At 51.4% G+C, this 13,863-nt stretch overlaps 1 protein-coding gene across 3 annotated transcripts in view; it reads left to right on the top strand.

The window, feature by feature from the left end:
• PPP1R16B (protein phosphatase 1 regulatory subunit 16B) overlaps window positions 1-12,762 on the top strand; it is a 101,346-nt gene extending 88,584 nt beyond the window's left edge. For all 3 annotated transcript variants that reach the window (XM_047068001.1, XM_047067999.1, XM_047068000.1), the window contains 3 exons: window positions 222-351; window positions 443-611; window positions 7,929-12,762. In XM_047068001.1, the coding sequence (XP_046923957.1) occupies window positions 222-351; window positions 443-611; window positions 7,929-8,438 (809 nt within the window). In that variant the 3' untranslated portion in view covers window positions 8,439-12,762. The remainder of the gene's footprint in view (window positions 1-221; window positions 352-442; window positions 612-7,928) is intronic.
• The last annotated feature ends 1,101 nt before the right edge of the window (window positions 12,763-13,863 follow it).

Genomic DNA, 13,863 nt, shown 5'->3' with positions numbered 1-13,863 from the left:
TGTGACTGTACAGATCCTGGGGTTCCTGTTCTTATCCTCTAAGGATTGGGGTGTAGCCCAGGAAGTAAGGCTGGCATTGTTTTCTTTCCTCCCTGGATGATGCCCCAAAAGATGCTGGGAGTTCTCAGGGTGTTGGGATGGCAGCTGCCACAGCCTGGAGGGCCCTCAGGGGCCACTGGCCCCTGCACTGCTCCCCACAACAGTCTCCTTTGCCTCTTCAGACCTGTGTGAGGAGGAGGAGTTCAAAGTCCTGCTGCTGGAGCTAAAACACAAGCATGACGTGATCATGAAGTCACAGCTGAGACACAAATCGTCCTTGAGCCGGAGGACCTCCAGCGCCGGGAGCCGTGGGTGAGCCAGGGCCGGCCAGCCTTGGCCCCTGGGGATGCTCCTGCCCGTGGCACCTGGGCACGGCCCTCTAGCACCTCCTCTCTCCCCTCAGGAAGGTGGTGCGGCGAGCCAGCCTGTCGGACAGGACCAACCTGTACCGGAAGGAGTATGAGGGAGAGGCCATCCTGTGGCAGCAGCGGAGTGCAGCCGAGGATCAGCGGACCTCCGCCTACAACGGGGACATCAGGGAGACCAGAACAGACCAAGAGAATAAGGACCCAGTGAGTGGCTTCATGCCCCTGCCTCGGTGTCAGCCCCGACTTGGGAGGTGGCCAGGACCCCAGCCCGGTCTTGCCTCTTCTTCTCGGGGCCTTCCAAGGGAGGGTGGCCGGGCAGTGCCCTTCAACCAGCCGGACCCCATCTGATGCTGGTGGCTCCTGTGGTTAATGAGGCGATCCTGGGGGTTGTGAGAGTCAGAGCCAGGAGCTTCGGCACACAGTAGGGTCTCATAACAGACAGGAGGTAACTGCCATGTGCCTGCTTGTGCTCCCACAAACCTAGTTCTGGGCTTCCCAGAAGGGAGGTTCAGTGCACCAGCCACCCTGGGAGCTAAAGGCACTAAAACTTTTTGGCTGGGGGGGGGGGGGGAATAACAAGATGCTGACCATTGTGTTTGCAGAACACGTCAGTTGGAAGACATTTTTTGAAAAACTGAGGAGGGTAGTGAGAGGACCTCCAAGAAGCCTGCTCGAGGAGTAACCAGGGGTCTGGGCATTAAACTTTCTTTCTTTTTTTTTAGTATCTATCTATCTATCTATCTATCTATCTATCTATCTATGTATTTAGAGAGTGAGCAGGGAAGGAGCAGAGAGAGAGGGAGACAGAGGATCTGAAGTGGCCTCCATGCTGACAGCAGAGATCCCAATGCGGGGCTCAAACTCACGAACCGTGAGATCGTGACCCAAGCCGAAGCTGGACGCCTAACTGACTGAGCCACCCAGGTGCCCCATGGGCGTTCAACTTTCTTAAGGGAATGATGCTGTGTTGGTTTCCTAGGATTGCCGTATGTATCACATTACCGTCAACTTGGTGGCTCAGAGCAGTAGAGATTTATTCTCTCATGGTTCCGGAGGCCAGAAGTCTACTATCAAAGTGTCCACGGGGTTGGTTTCTTCTGGGGGTTCTGAAAGGGTATCTTTCCACGCCTCTCTCCTAGCTTCCGGTGGCTCAGGCATTCCATGACTCCAGTCTCTGCTTCTGTCTTCACATGGCCTTCTTCCCTGTGTGTGTCTGTGTTTCTGTTTTCTCTTCGTAGAAAGACGGCAGTTGTTGGATTAGGGCCCAGCCTAACTCAGTGTGACTTCACTTTATTTTAATGTATTGCATCTGCAAAGACCCTATCTCCAACTAAGGTCACATTCGGAGGTGTGGGTTGGCCATGACTTTTGGGAGGACACTACTGGACTCAGGTTCCATGCATGGCTGCTGTCTCGCTTCGTGGGGCCAGCAAGTTTGGGGCCAGAGCAGAATTGCTGGGGACAAAAAAGGGAGGGGCTGACCATCCCAGCAGTGGTCTGCCTTTTTTGGTTCTTCTACCGACCATGAGCAGCTGAACACATCTCTAGACAGTGTGGCTTTGGTGGGATGCGAAATGATTAGCTGCCCAGAGTGCCCACCTGTCGCAGTGGGACCTTGCTTCCCAGCTGGAGCAGAGAGGTCACGTGCAGCCTTGTCTCACCCGCAGGGGAAGGTGCCCACTGAAGGGAATCCACTGGAGCCTTGGCTGGGGACAGAGAGGGGACCTCGGAGGCTTTGTTCTGCCTGGTCCCTAAGCTTGGGGGTGGGGGAGAAAACAGCTCTAGACTGAAATCAAATCACATTTCAGATGTCTTCCACTACACATTATTTACTTTTCCTTCGTGAGTTGGATTTATGTACGGTAAAGTACACAAATCTTTTTTTTTTTAATTTTTTTTTTAACATTTATTTATTGTTGAGACAGAGAGAGACAGAGCATGAATGGGGGAGGGTCAGAGAGAGAGGGAGACACAGAACCCGAAGCAGGCTCCAGGCTCTGAGCTGTCAGCACAGAGCCCGACGCGGGGCTCGAACTCACGGACCGCGAGATCATGACCTGAGCCGAAGTCGGACGCTCAACTGACTGAGCCACCCAGATGCCCCAGTACACAAATCTTAAATGGATTTTTCTTTTTTTTTTTTAATGTTTTTATTTATTTTTGAGACAGAGAGAGACAGAGCATGAACGGGGGAGGGTCAGAGAGAGAGGGAGAAACAGAATCCGAAGCAGGTTCCAGGCTCTGAGCTGTCAGCACAGAGCCCGACGCGGGGCTCGAACTCACAGACCGCGAGATCGTGACCTGAGCTGAAGTCGGACGCTTAACCGACTGCGCCACCCAGGCGCCCCAGTAGGTGGTCTTTTGTATCTGACTTCATTCTTGACTATGAGACTCGTCCATGTACAGGCACGTAGCAGCAGAGTTCATTCGTTTTCATTGCTCCGGAAAGTTCTGTCGTTTAGCTAGGCTACGACGCACGTGTCCATTCTCCTGCTGGTGGAGGAGCAGGTTGTTCCTGCTTTGGGTTGTTTCAAGTTTGGGGCTATTTTGAATAAAGCTGCTCAAAACATTCTCATCCATGTCTTTTGGTGGGCATCAGCACTATTTTCTGTAGGCTCTATACCCAGAAATGCAGGATGAGTCATGGGGAGGCTACGCAAGATACCGCCAAGCACTTTGCCAGAGTGATAATACCCATCTACTCTCCCAACAGTGCTCAAGAAACGTGAGAGCTTCTTGCCAATCCTTGGTGTACTCATTCCTTTCCATCCGAGCCATCCTGGTGGGGTTACTGTGGTAGCTCGCATTTTATTTTATTTTATTTTATTTTATTTTATTTTATTTTATTTTATTTTATTTTATTTTATTTTATTTTATTTTATTTCATTTCATTTCATTTCATTTCATTTCATTTTATTATTTTCTATTTTAGTTATTTCATTTCATTTCATTTTTTTTTTTTTTTTAAATTTTTTTTTTTTTTCAACGTTTATTTATTTTTGGGACAGAGAGAGACAGAGCATGAACGGGGGAGGGGCAGAGAGAGAGGGAGACACAGAATCGGAAACAGGCTCCAGGCTCCGAGCCGTCAGCCCAGAGCCCGACGCGGGGCTCGAACTCACGGACCGCGAGATCGTGACCTGGCTGAAGTCGGATGCTTAACCGACTGCGCCACCCAGGCGCCCCTCATTTCATTTTTAAATGTTTATTTTGAGAGAGAGAGAGAGTTGGAGAGAGAGAGAGAGAGAGAGACAGAGAGTGGGGGAGGGACAGAGGGAGACAGAGAGAGAATCCCAAACAGTCTCCACTCTGTCAGTGCAGAGCCTGATGTGGGGCTTGAACTCACGAACCAGGGGATCATGACCTGGGCCGAAATCAAGGGTTGGACGCTTGACCGACTGAGCCACCCAGGCGTCCCTTGCATTTTAAATTGGTATTTGCCTGATGGTGGTTGGCGGTGAACACATTTTCCTGTGCTTATTGGCCGTCTGGTTATCTTTTTTTGTGCCACGTCTGTTCTTCTGCCCCTTTTTGTTGGGCTGCTTATCTTTTCCTTATTGATGGGTGGGAGAGAGACCGAGATTCTTAAATCCTCATGGAAGCAGCTCCTCCTTCACACCTACTGTGTTTGTTCAGATCTCCCAGGCCAGGGACTCTGCCACAAGTGCTCAGTTGGCGTGGAGCCGTGTAAATCATTAGCCCTGCAGGGAATTAGGGTGGGAGGGGGGTGGCCCGAGTCTGTTGATAATTTCTACGGCTTCCTCGTCAGACTGCAGTTTATTTAGGGGTTTGTTGAAGGCAAAAGAATGGGCCGTTTTGCCTCTGGGGCTGGGGTTTCAGGCCTGGGGAGAGATGGAAGCTTGAATTTTTGTATTTGTTTTCTTTACTTCCAGAATGGTCCTGGAAAGAGACCATTCCGAAGATGGCTGTCTTCCCGCCAGTTGCCCAGCCATCCAGCGTCAAGGGCAGCTGTCAGGGTCCAGGGCCCCAGATATCAGTCCCAGCCCCCGGGGTAAACCAAGGAGATGGCAGGGCACAGCTACAAAGCCCACAGCTCCTTCCTTTCTCTTACCTCCCCCTTTCAAGGCTGTAGGTACTGACAGGGCTGCGATGGTCTCTAAGATAGACATTCTCCAAGTGTGGTCCCTGGACCGGCAGCAGCGGCATCACCTGGGAACTTGTTGGAAATACAGATTCCCAGGGGCGCCTGGCTGGCTCAGTCAGTTAAGCATCTGACTTCGGCTCAGGTCACCATCTTGCAGTCTGTGAACTGGAGCCCCACGTCGGGCTCTGTGCTGACAGCTGAGAGCCTGAAGCCTGCTTCACATTCTGTGTCTCCCTCCCTCTCTGCACCTCCTCAGCTCGTGTTCTGTTTGTATCTCTCTCAAAAAATAAATAAACATTAAAAAAAAAATTTAGAAATGCAAATTCTCTGGCCTCGCCCCAGAGGTACTGAATCATAAACACTGGGCTCTGGGTTTAACTAGCAATCTGTGTTTTCACCAGGCCTCCAGGGGATTCTGGGGCACACAAGAGTTTGAGGACCATGCATCTGGGGGGGAGTATTTGCTCAGCTTGACCCGCAAGTCAGGTTTCTGCCAAGACTCTATCCGGTTAACCCCCAGGTCTGGCTTTGGCACACGCTTTTGGCAGAGCTGAATCCCCGGAACTCAGGAGTGATGGGACAATCCCATCTCTTAACCAGTAGTTCGCAAACTTAACTGTAGGAGAAAATCACCTGGGGTGGTGTTTTTGGGTTTGTTTTCAAAAAATTCTGATGTCTAGGTTGCAACCCAGACAAATGAAATCTGAATCTTTGGGCCTGGTGTCCAGGCATTGTATTGATGTATTTAAAAATTTTTTTAATGTTTATTTACTATTGAGAGACCCAGAGAGGGACAGAGCATGGGCATGGGAGGGGCAGAGACAGGAGAAGACACAGAATCTGAAGCAGGCTCCAGGCTCTGAGCTGTCAGCACAGAACCCGACGTGGGGCTCGACCTCACAAACTGCGAGATCCTGAACTGAGCTGAAGTCGGACGCTCAACTGACTGAGCCACCCAGGCGCCCCTGTACTGATGTATTTAAAAAGAAACTAATAGACTTGATTTTTTGGAGCAGTTGTAGTTTATAGAAAACATATGTAGAAAGTACATAAAGTTTCCACACACACCCCTCATCATGTCCCCCGATATCCACTGGTATTAACATCTTATATTAGTGTAGTAGGTACGTTATCATTGATGAGCCAATATGGATATATGATGATTAGCTGAAGTCTATTGTTTATGTTAGGGTTTACTCTGGATGTTGTACATTCTGTGGATTTTGACAAATGTGTAATGTCACATATCCATCGTTAAACGTTTATACAGAATACTTTCACTGCCCTAAAAATCCCTGGTGTACCTGTTCATCCCTCCCCAACCCCCTGGCGACCACTGATCTTTTTACCATCTCCGTGGTTTTGCCTTTTCCAGAATGTCATAAAGTTGGAATCACACTATGTAGCCTTTTCAGGTTGGCATGGATATGTGTTTTTAACTCCCCAGGTGATGCCATTGTGCATCCGGGTTTTAGATCCCTGCTACTCAAAGCGTCAGTCTGGAATTTTCTTAGAAAAATGCTGAAATTCAAGTCCCAACCCGGATCTGGTGACTCAGCATGTGCATTTTAACAAGAGCCCCAGGTGACTCATATGCACATGAAGTTAGAGAAGCACTTATTTAGACAATGAAGAATGGTCTTTTTCCAGGACCGTTCCGGAAGCAAAGAAAATAGATACAAAAATTCAAGCTGCAAAAAAAAAAAAACGCCTCAAATGTGGCTTCAATCTGCCTGTGTAGCTCAGAAGGAGCCGTTAAAAACCAAAAGAATATACACACATACCTGGAAGCTGACTGTAGAAAGGGCCCCCCCCCTTACCATGATTTAGCCCAATTGTATATTTCTTGGAGGTCTTTCCAAGAAAGGGAAATTCTTGGAATCACAAGTCAGTGCATGAAGATTGCCTTCATTCTTTTTACCAGATGCAGAACGTTCCAGCACAGCTACTTGCCATAATTTCCCCACTGCCTAATGGTGACTTCCAGGCTTTTCTCCCCTAAGGGAGCATACATCTGTGAAATGAAGTCCTAGAAATGGGCTTGCTGGTGTAGAGTATGCATTCTTCCTTAAAAACCAATTTTTTTTGGTGGGGTGCATGTGTGGGGGGGTGATGTGATATTATCCCCCAAAGAGGTGTGGTGGCAGAGTTTATATACCTGCCAGTTTTCCCACACTCTTGCCGACCCTGAGGCATAACAGAGTTTTAAAATATTTGTTGGGGCGCCTGGGTGGCTCAGTCGGTTAAGCGTCCGACTTCAGCTCAGGTCACGATCTCGCGGTCCGTGGGTTCGAGCCCCGCGTCGGGCTCTGGGCTGACGGCTCGGAGCCTGGAGCCTGCTTCCGATTCTGTGTCTCCCTCTCTCTCTGCCCCTCCCCCGTTCGTGCTCTCTCTCTGTCTCAAAAATAAATAAACATTAAAAAAAATTTAAAAAAAAAAAAGAAGAGAGAGAGAGAGAGAGGAGGCAGAATCCCAAGCAGGCTCTGCCCTGACAGCAGATGCAAGGCTTGAACTCACAAACTATGAGATCATGACCTGAGCCGGAATCAAGAGTCGGACGCTTAACCGGCGGAGCCACCCAGGTGCCCCTGGGTAGTTGGGCTTTTTAAAATGGGCTTTTAAGAGCTCTTATTTATTTGGGAAATTAGTCCCTTTTCTGTCATACGCGTTGCAAATATTTTTATGTGCCTTTTGACTTTATTTATGGTGAGTTTTGCTCTGCTTTTTTTGTCACCAAATACAGCCACCTTTTAGTTTCTAGTTGATAGGCAGCAGCTTCTTTCAAAGCTCTCGTTATCCAGGGGTTTCTGGGTTAGAATTTCTGCTGTTTGGAGTGGATATTTGCTGGGAATACAGAAGGAAGATGACAAGTGACCAAAAACTCAGCTAGAAATGGCTTACACAAAACAAGAATTTATTGGCTCGTGTCACCGCAAAGTCTGGGGCCGACTGGACACTGGGGCTCAAGGTGCACCCCTTCAGCCTCCCTTTATGTCAGCGGCACTGTCGAGTGGACCCTTTGACATGCCGTCTCCCCCAGGCCCCCAGCTTCCATCACTGTGGCCACCCTCGAGTTCTGCATAAACAGAACTTCTGTTTCCCAGGTGTTCTGGCACAGATCCCAGGGATGAGTTTTGTGCAACCAGTTTCAGCCAAGAACCAATTCCTGCAGTGAATCTGCCGACTGGCCATGCCTGGGGTCATGGTCCAGTCCTCACGGCAAGGATGGGGATTGGCCAGCTCTGTCAAAACGCATAGATCGGCGAGTCCCCTGAAGCAGAACGGAGGTCCTGTGAGCTCGGTTGGGAACACGGAGCGAGGACAGGTCCAGGCAATAAGGCCCTCAGCAGAGGTGCAAGCAGGGAGTGGGTTTGGATCCTCTACCCGGCTGGTAACGTTGTCCTTCTCCCCCTCAGAACCCCCGGCTGGAGAAGCCCGTGCTGCTCTCCGAGTTTTCTACCAAGATCCCACGAAGTGAAATGGACGGGCCTGTTGAGAATGGCCTCCGGGCTCCAGTCAGCACCTACCAGTATGCACTGTCCAACGGGGATGTCTGGAAAGTGCACGAGGTGCCTGACTACAACATGGCCTATGGCAGCCCCGGCGTGGCCGATGCCACCTCGCCCTGGAGTGGCTACAAGGAACAGAGTCCCCAGACGCTTCTGGAGCTGAAGCGGCAGCGGGCTGCGGCCAAGCTGCTCAGCCACCCCTTCCTGAGCACTCACCTGGGCAGCAGCATGGGCAGGACGGGCGAGAGCAGCAGCGAAGGCAAGGCCCCCTTGATCGGAGGCAGAACTTCACCCTACAGCAGCAATGGAACCTCGGTATATTACACGGTCACCAGCGGAGATCCCCCGCTCTTGAAGTTCAAGGCCCCCATGGAGGAGATGGAGGAGAAGGTCCACGGCTGCTGCCGCATCTCCTAGTCTCTGTGTGACGGAGGAGAGAGATGCTTCGGGGAGGGGTCTCTGGAATCCACCCACCCGGCAGCCCTGGCTGGGGAGACATCAGAGGGCAGCTTGCGGGGAGGTGGGCTTTGCTTTCCAGAGCTGAGCCCACCTCTCACCCAGCGGCCCATAGCATCACCACTTCCCACGGCTCTGCTTCCGCTGCATTGTCTGCCGTCAGAAACAAGGCCCCATCGTGGCTTCCTGACTCACCCCGCTGTCAGATTTTGGGGGGGGGGCGCTGGGATTCCATTCCAGTTCTGTTGTCGGTTAAGGCTTCTCTGGACCGGGACTCGCATATCCCATATCGGTGCGCACGTGCACGCGCACACACACACACACACACACACGCTCAACCCTGTGTAGGAATGACACAGCTGGGCTCATGGGAAGCAGGTGGGACTGAGAATTGGTGGGTTCTTCCCAAGAGGATTGAGGCTAAGACTCCGTTTCATCACCACTGCCAACGTGGCTTTAGTAGGGGAGGGGGGGCTGCGAAGCTGAGACCCACGGTCCCGCCCAGGGTCACGCGGCGGGGGGGGGGGGGCCTGGGCTACCATCCACATCTAGCAGGAGAGGAGGTCCACTCGTTGTTCAGAGGAAGCTCTGAACCCACGTGGGGTCAGTGAGACGGGCAGTGGCCTTCTCCCCACAGCCTTGCCCATGCCGGAGGCCAGCTGTGTGACCACCCAGAGGCCGAGGTAGAAAACCAGGCTAATGCCTGGGATATTCCATGCCTGGGATAATCCAAATCCTATTTTACTTTTGGACGGAAGTGTCAAAAATTGGAGGCGAGGGGGAATAAGGTTAGTGTTTCCGAAAGTGCGTTGGATAAAAGGATTCTTTTAGGCTGTAAAACTACAGGTGGGAGAGAACTGAATTTGCTTTCTTGCTTTCTTTCGCGGATAGCATCATGCTCACTGGGTTTTACTGACTGGTGTTGGAAGAATGAAGCTGAGTGAGGAGCTTCGGTTGCAAGGGCTTCCCAGGGCGAGGAGTGAGTTTGTGTTGTTAATTTCTACAACCCTCTCTGGTGACCTGAGAGAGCCCAGTGCCCTGGCCAATCTTTGTGAATATCCAGGTGATTTCGGTCCAGCCTCTGTCAGCCAGACTCCCTCAGGCTGAGTGAGCCATCGGAGTGAACAGTGAGAAACTGCTGGGAGCCCCCACCCCTCCCGGGGTAAATGCCCAGGACCCCCAGCCCAGATTTGCCTTTTCTGAAATGCTCGTTGAGACAAGTTTTCCAGTTGGCCCTTGTGAGGTCCTGCTTGGCCCAGGGTCTCCCAGCCTGCTCTCGTGGGAGTGGTGACACCCCAGGGCTGCAAATCCAAGGTACCCATGGCCAACACCCTGCATTGCATTCAGGACAGCGGTGATGGGGCTAGAGAGGGGCCTCACTGCAGCCCAACAGTCTCAAAGCCCTGATCTCCCTGATGCTGGGGAGGGGAAACCAAGCTGCCCACCGTCTCTCGACCGCATTTTCTCAAGAGCCCCTTTGAAATTGCTGCCCACGAGTTGGGTACTATTCACAGGCTCAGCCAAAACCTATTGGTGTACTTCATAAGCCGCAGGTTTGTTCCCTGCTCTGTGCGCCTTTTATTTATCCTACAACTACCTCCTTAGAGCTCTGAAGGGGCTCCCTAGGTCCAAATTCTGGGATTTGGGGGACGAATCTGGGTTCCCTTTAAACTTCTTTCTGAGCCTGTGAGAAATTCTCCCTGAGGGGCCCCTGGGCCAGGGAGCCGGGGCTGGAGGAGCCCCCCTGTGCCACAATTCCAGTAATGGGGTCTGCTGTTTATCAGCCCCAGTCCCCACTGTGGCCTCCATGGCCCCGTAGCCCAGAGAGGGAGCTGAATCCCAGGGGCCTGGCTGGTGCTTTCCCAGGAGCAGGGCAGCTGGACCAGAGAGCAGAGGGCTCAGTGGAGTCACTGTGCACCTGGTGGCTCCTGGGAGCAGGGAGGGTCACAGCAGCAGGCCAGCCCCACCCCAAGTCCAGGACAGATCCAGTGGAGGGTGGAGGGGCAGCTCAGGAGACTGCAGGCAGGGATGTGTGATGCCTCCCGTGCCCCTGGCCTCTGTGGCGGTCTCTCCATCACGTCAGCCCATGGCTGGAGCGGGGCAAGAATGATCAGAACACACATACCTTTGACTTTAAAACAGTGTTCAGATTAGACTGACCCTGAACTCCTTTTGAGCCAACTGAAGCTGCAAGCAGAAGAATGCCAAGGGAAGCCACACCCTCCCAGGAGAGGGCTGTGCAGGTTTTCGGATCTGCCGGCTCAGGGGCCAGGGACTGAAGGCATTCGTTGCCCACTCCGAGCCCTCCTGGCCGCTCCCTCTTTCCCCTCACTTCCTGCCTCCTGGGCCACTCATCTCCCAGCTGGAAAGAAGGCCGGGAATCCCAGCTGATTCCCCGACAGCAGCCAAGCGCAGACTCGTGGGCATTTTAGCTCTTGTTTTCAGTCCGGGTAAGCCGTTCCCTGTTAGGGCTTCGAGTACCTGGGAACTCAACCTACGGGTCTCCGTGGTGTTGAGGGACAAGGCGGGGTCAGGGTCATTCATTTATTCGCTCATGTCGTTTTTTGAGTAGCTGAGACATACCAGGCACTAGGTTAGGCTCTGGGGGTAAAGGAGGAGCAAGACAAGGCGAGGAGACTTCGTTTTACAGTTTTTCTCCCTTGGCGACCAGCATCTGATACCTTGAGGTCTCAGGAGCCCCTCTGAAGTTCACCTGAGACAGAGGGACAGCATCCTGGTGTAGCTTCACCTTGGTTTCTAGCTCTGGAGTCTCTAGAGTGGGAAACCCATCAGCAGCGAAACTGCCGTCCTGGCCATCCCCGGATAACATTTGCCACTAAACGCAGATGCTGGCTCTTGAGTTCCATGGAGACAGCATTCCAAGTCTGTCTGGGACTTTCAGGGAGAGCTGCCTTCAGGCCAGCATCTTTGGGGCATCGTAGACTGGCAGATTTGAGGTATGTGGAAGAACAGAGAGTCTGGAATTTGCTGCTGCTTGCACCTCGGGTTCTGAAACTCACTGTCTCTTGCTCATTTTTGCTCCTTTGTTATGGAGTCCCCCTGCCCCACCAATGGATAATGGGAGGTGAGGAACTTCTCCTTTAACACTGAAGCCTTTCCTCATGCATCTGCCTCCTCCTGGCAGGTGTGGATCAAGGAGCGGGGAGAATGCTAGCAAGGTATACCAGATGCTCAGCTCACTCCTGAGCCCCAGGTCCGGTGGTAGTTCCTGGCTGATTAAAGGAGGCTACTCACAAATCACGTGCCACGTGGCTCACTGTGAGCTCTGGCCTTTGCTCCCACCCTGTGCCCCCGGACCACTGAAGACTGTGGCTGTCACCAGATAGTTCCTGGCCAGGAGCTCAGGGAAGTGGAGTAAACCTTAGACCCAGGTTCAGGATGTAATTCTCCACCAAATATGCAGCTGCGATTGAACTGCTCCACACTGTTGGATCAGGGTCAGTGGGCTTAGGAAAGCAAACAAGGGGATATCCCCTGTTCTACACCGCCATGGTTTGCTGGCTCTGTAATAACGAGACCGTTTTTGGCAATTGGTATCAGATACCTTTTGGTGTTGAGCTCTCCCTCCCACTTGCCTTCCCAGAGTAGGTTTTACTGGGGCACTTTCCAGAAGGGCAGTTTTTACAAGATGCTCAGAGGGACTGCATTTAACTCTTGCTATTGTAGCCTGGGGACAGCCTCCGCCATCCCAGTGCATGTAAGAGCGAAGGGTCATGCGGTCAGTGGTTGACTCTCCAGAAGTGACCCCCTTTGCTAGAAGCTGTAGACCTCTCCTTGATAGGAGTCTCTTGTTGGCCAGTTGGCCAGAGGGCCTGCTTCCCATGAACATTGCAAGTGCCACAGTGCGGGGCCTGGCTCTGTGCACCGAGGAAAAGTCTGCAGACACCCAGCCCTCCGCAATAATTCACCAGACCAGAAGCCACTGATGTACAGAGAACACTGAAGAAAAATGTATTTTATGTGAAAAAACGTTAAAACTCTGTATACTGTATCAGCAGCTTTGTGTAAAAAATGGCAATCAAGAGAGTCTAATATATTTAAAACTTTTTTTAAAAAAAAATCCTCGCGGATCTTTGATATTGTATTGAAGTAACTTCCGGGTAGCTCCTCGCCACGTGGCAGTGGTGGGCCTCGATCCAAGACCGTGGCTCGACCACACCCCAAAGGGGCGTGACCCTGGGGTTGCTTCCAGCTGCCAAGGCCTGTGACAGAATTCACTGTTGAGAGTTTTTAATTAAGATTATTAAAATTCCTTTTAATAACACCTGCTAGTGTGGCTGTGGTCATTGCGGCGAGCTCACTTGAATTATGCTGAGTTGAATTCACAAAGAGATGATCTCTGGGATGGAGGGCAGGGGAGGGCTCCTGGTCCCCGTCCCCACGACAGAAGGCTCTCCTGGAAGGTCCCTAAAGCAGAGGGAGCTCTGAGGGCTCAGACACGGAGTAGATGTCTTTCTAGATTGGGGGATGGTGAAATCCAATGCATCGGGGGATGGTGAAATCCAAAGAAGGGTGGTTGGGAATGACCTTCACTTTGTCAAATGTTCCCTTTGGAATAACATGGAACCCTGTAATAACTCATAAGTATATGAGGTTTTTTACCCCCTACTTTCAAAGGTTTATCTGGTAACATGTATGAATAACGGGGCTGCCCTTCTAGTTTTGGAGTGCACCGGCCGACCTGCCTTAACCATCTTTCACCCCTCCACCCTGGTCCTCCTACTGGTAAAATACTCTATACTACTTTACATTACTACAACACGACAGCAGGGGAGACCCTGGTTATTCTCACTTTTTATTTCCAGCAATAGGGGCATTGACAAGCTATGTGGCTGCACAGCCCCAGACTGTGGTCCTTGTCTTTGTCATAAGCAGAAGTTTGTTGGTGTCTTGAAAGAGGGTAGAGAACCGTGCTCTCTTGGATCCTCCTGGGTCACATTTATGAAGAAGCACTTTACAGTTGTGTATTTACTTTCTCATTTACACAAAGAAAATGTGGCCTGAGAGCTGACTATTGGATTTAGTGCTGTGGAGCTCCTCATGACCTTGACAAGAGGTTTTGGTTGAGCAGGGGAGGCACAGCCCCTTCGACTAGGTCAAGAAAGAATGGGAGGAAAACTGGAGACAGCAAGTAGAGACAACTGGTTTCGGGTTTTATGCTATAAAAATAAGCAGAGAAATGGAGAGGAAACTCTAGAGGAAGGTCAAGAGAAGGCTGATTTAAGATGAAAAATACTCCAATATCAGTATGCTGAGAGGAATGAAGCAGTAAAAGAAGGGAAACTGATGATCCGGGAAAGAGCATTGCTGTAGGGATATAGGTTAGTAGTAGAGGGGTTGGAAGCTAATGCCCCAATGGAAGGAT

The sequence above is a fragment of the Lynx rufus genome, unplaced genomic scaffold (assembly GCF_022079265.1).
Source record: "Lynx rufus isolate CCGP_SWC_20201006 ecotype Redwood Valley unplaced genomic scaffold, mLynRuf1.p SCAF_8, whole genome shotgun sequence".
In the NCBI taxonomy this organism is placed as follows: domain Eukaryota; kingdom Metazoa; phylum Chordata; class Mammalia; order Carnivora; family Felidae; genus Lynx; species Lynx rufus.
Note: the sequence above shows the minus strand (reverse complement) of the source record. Positions and strands in the feature narration are given on the sequence as shown.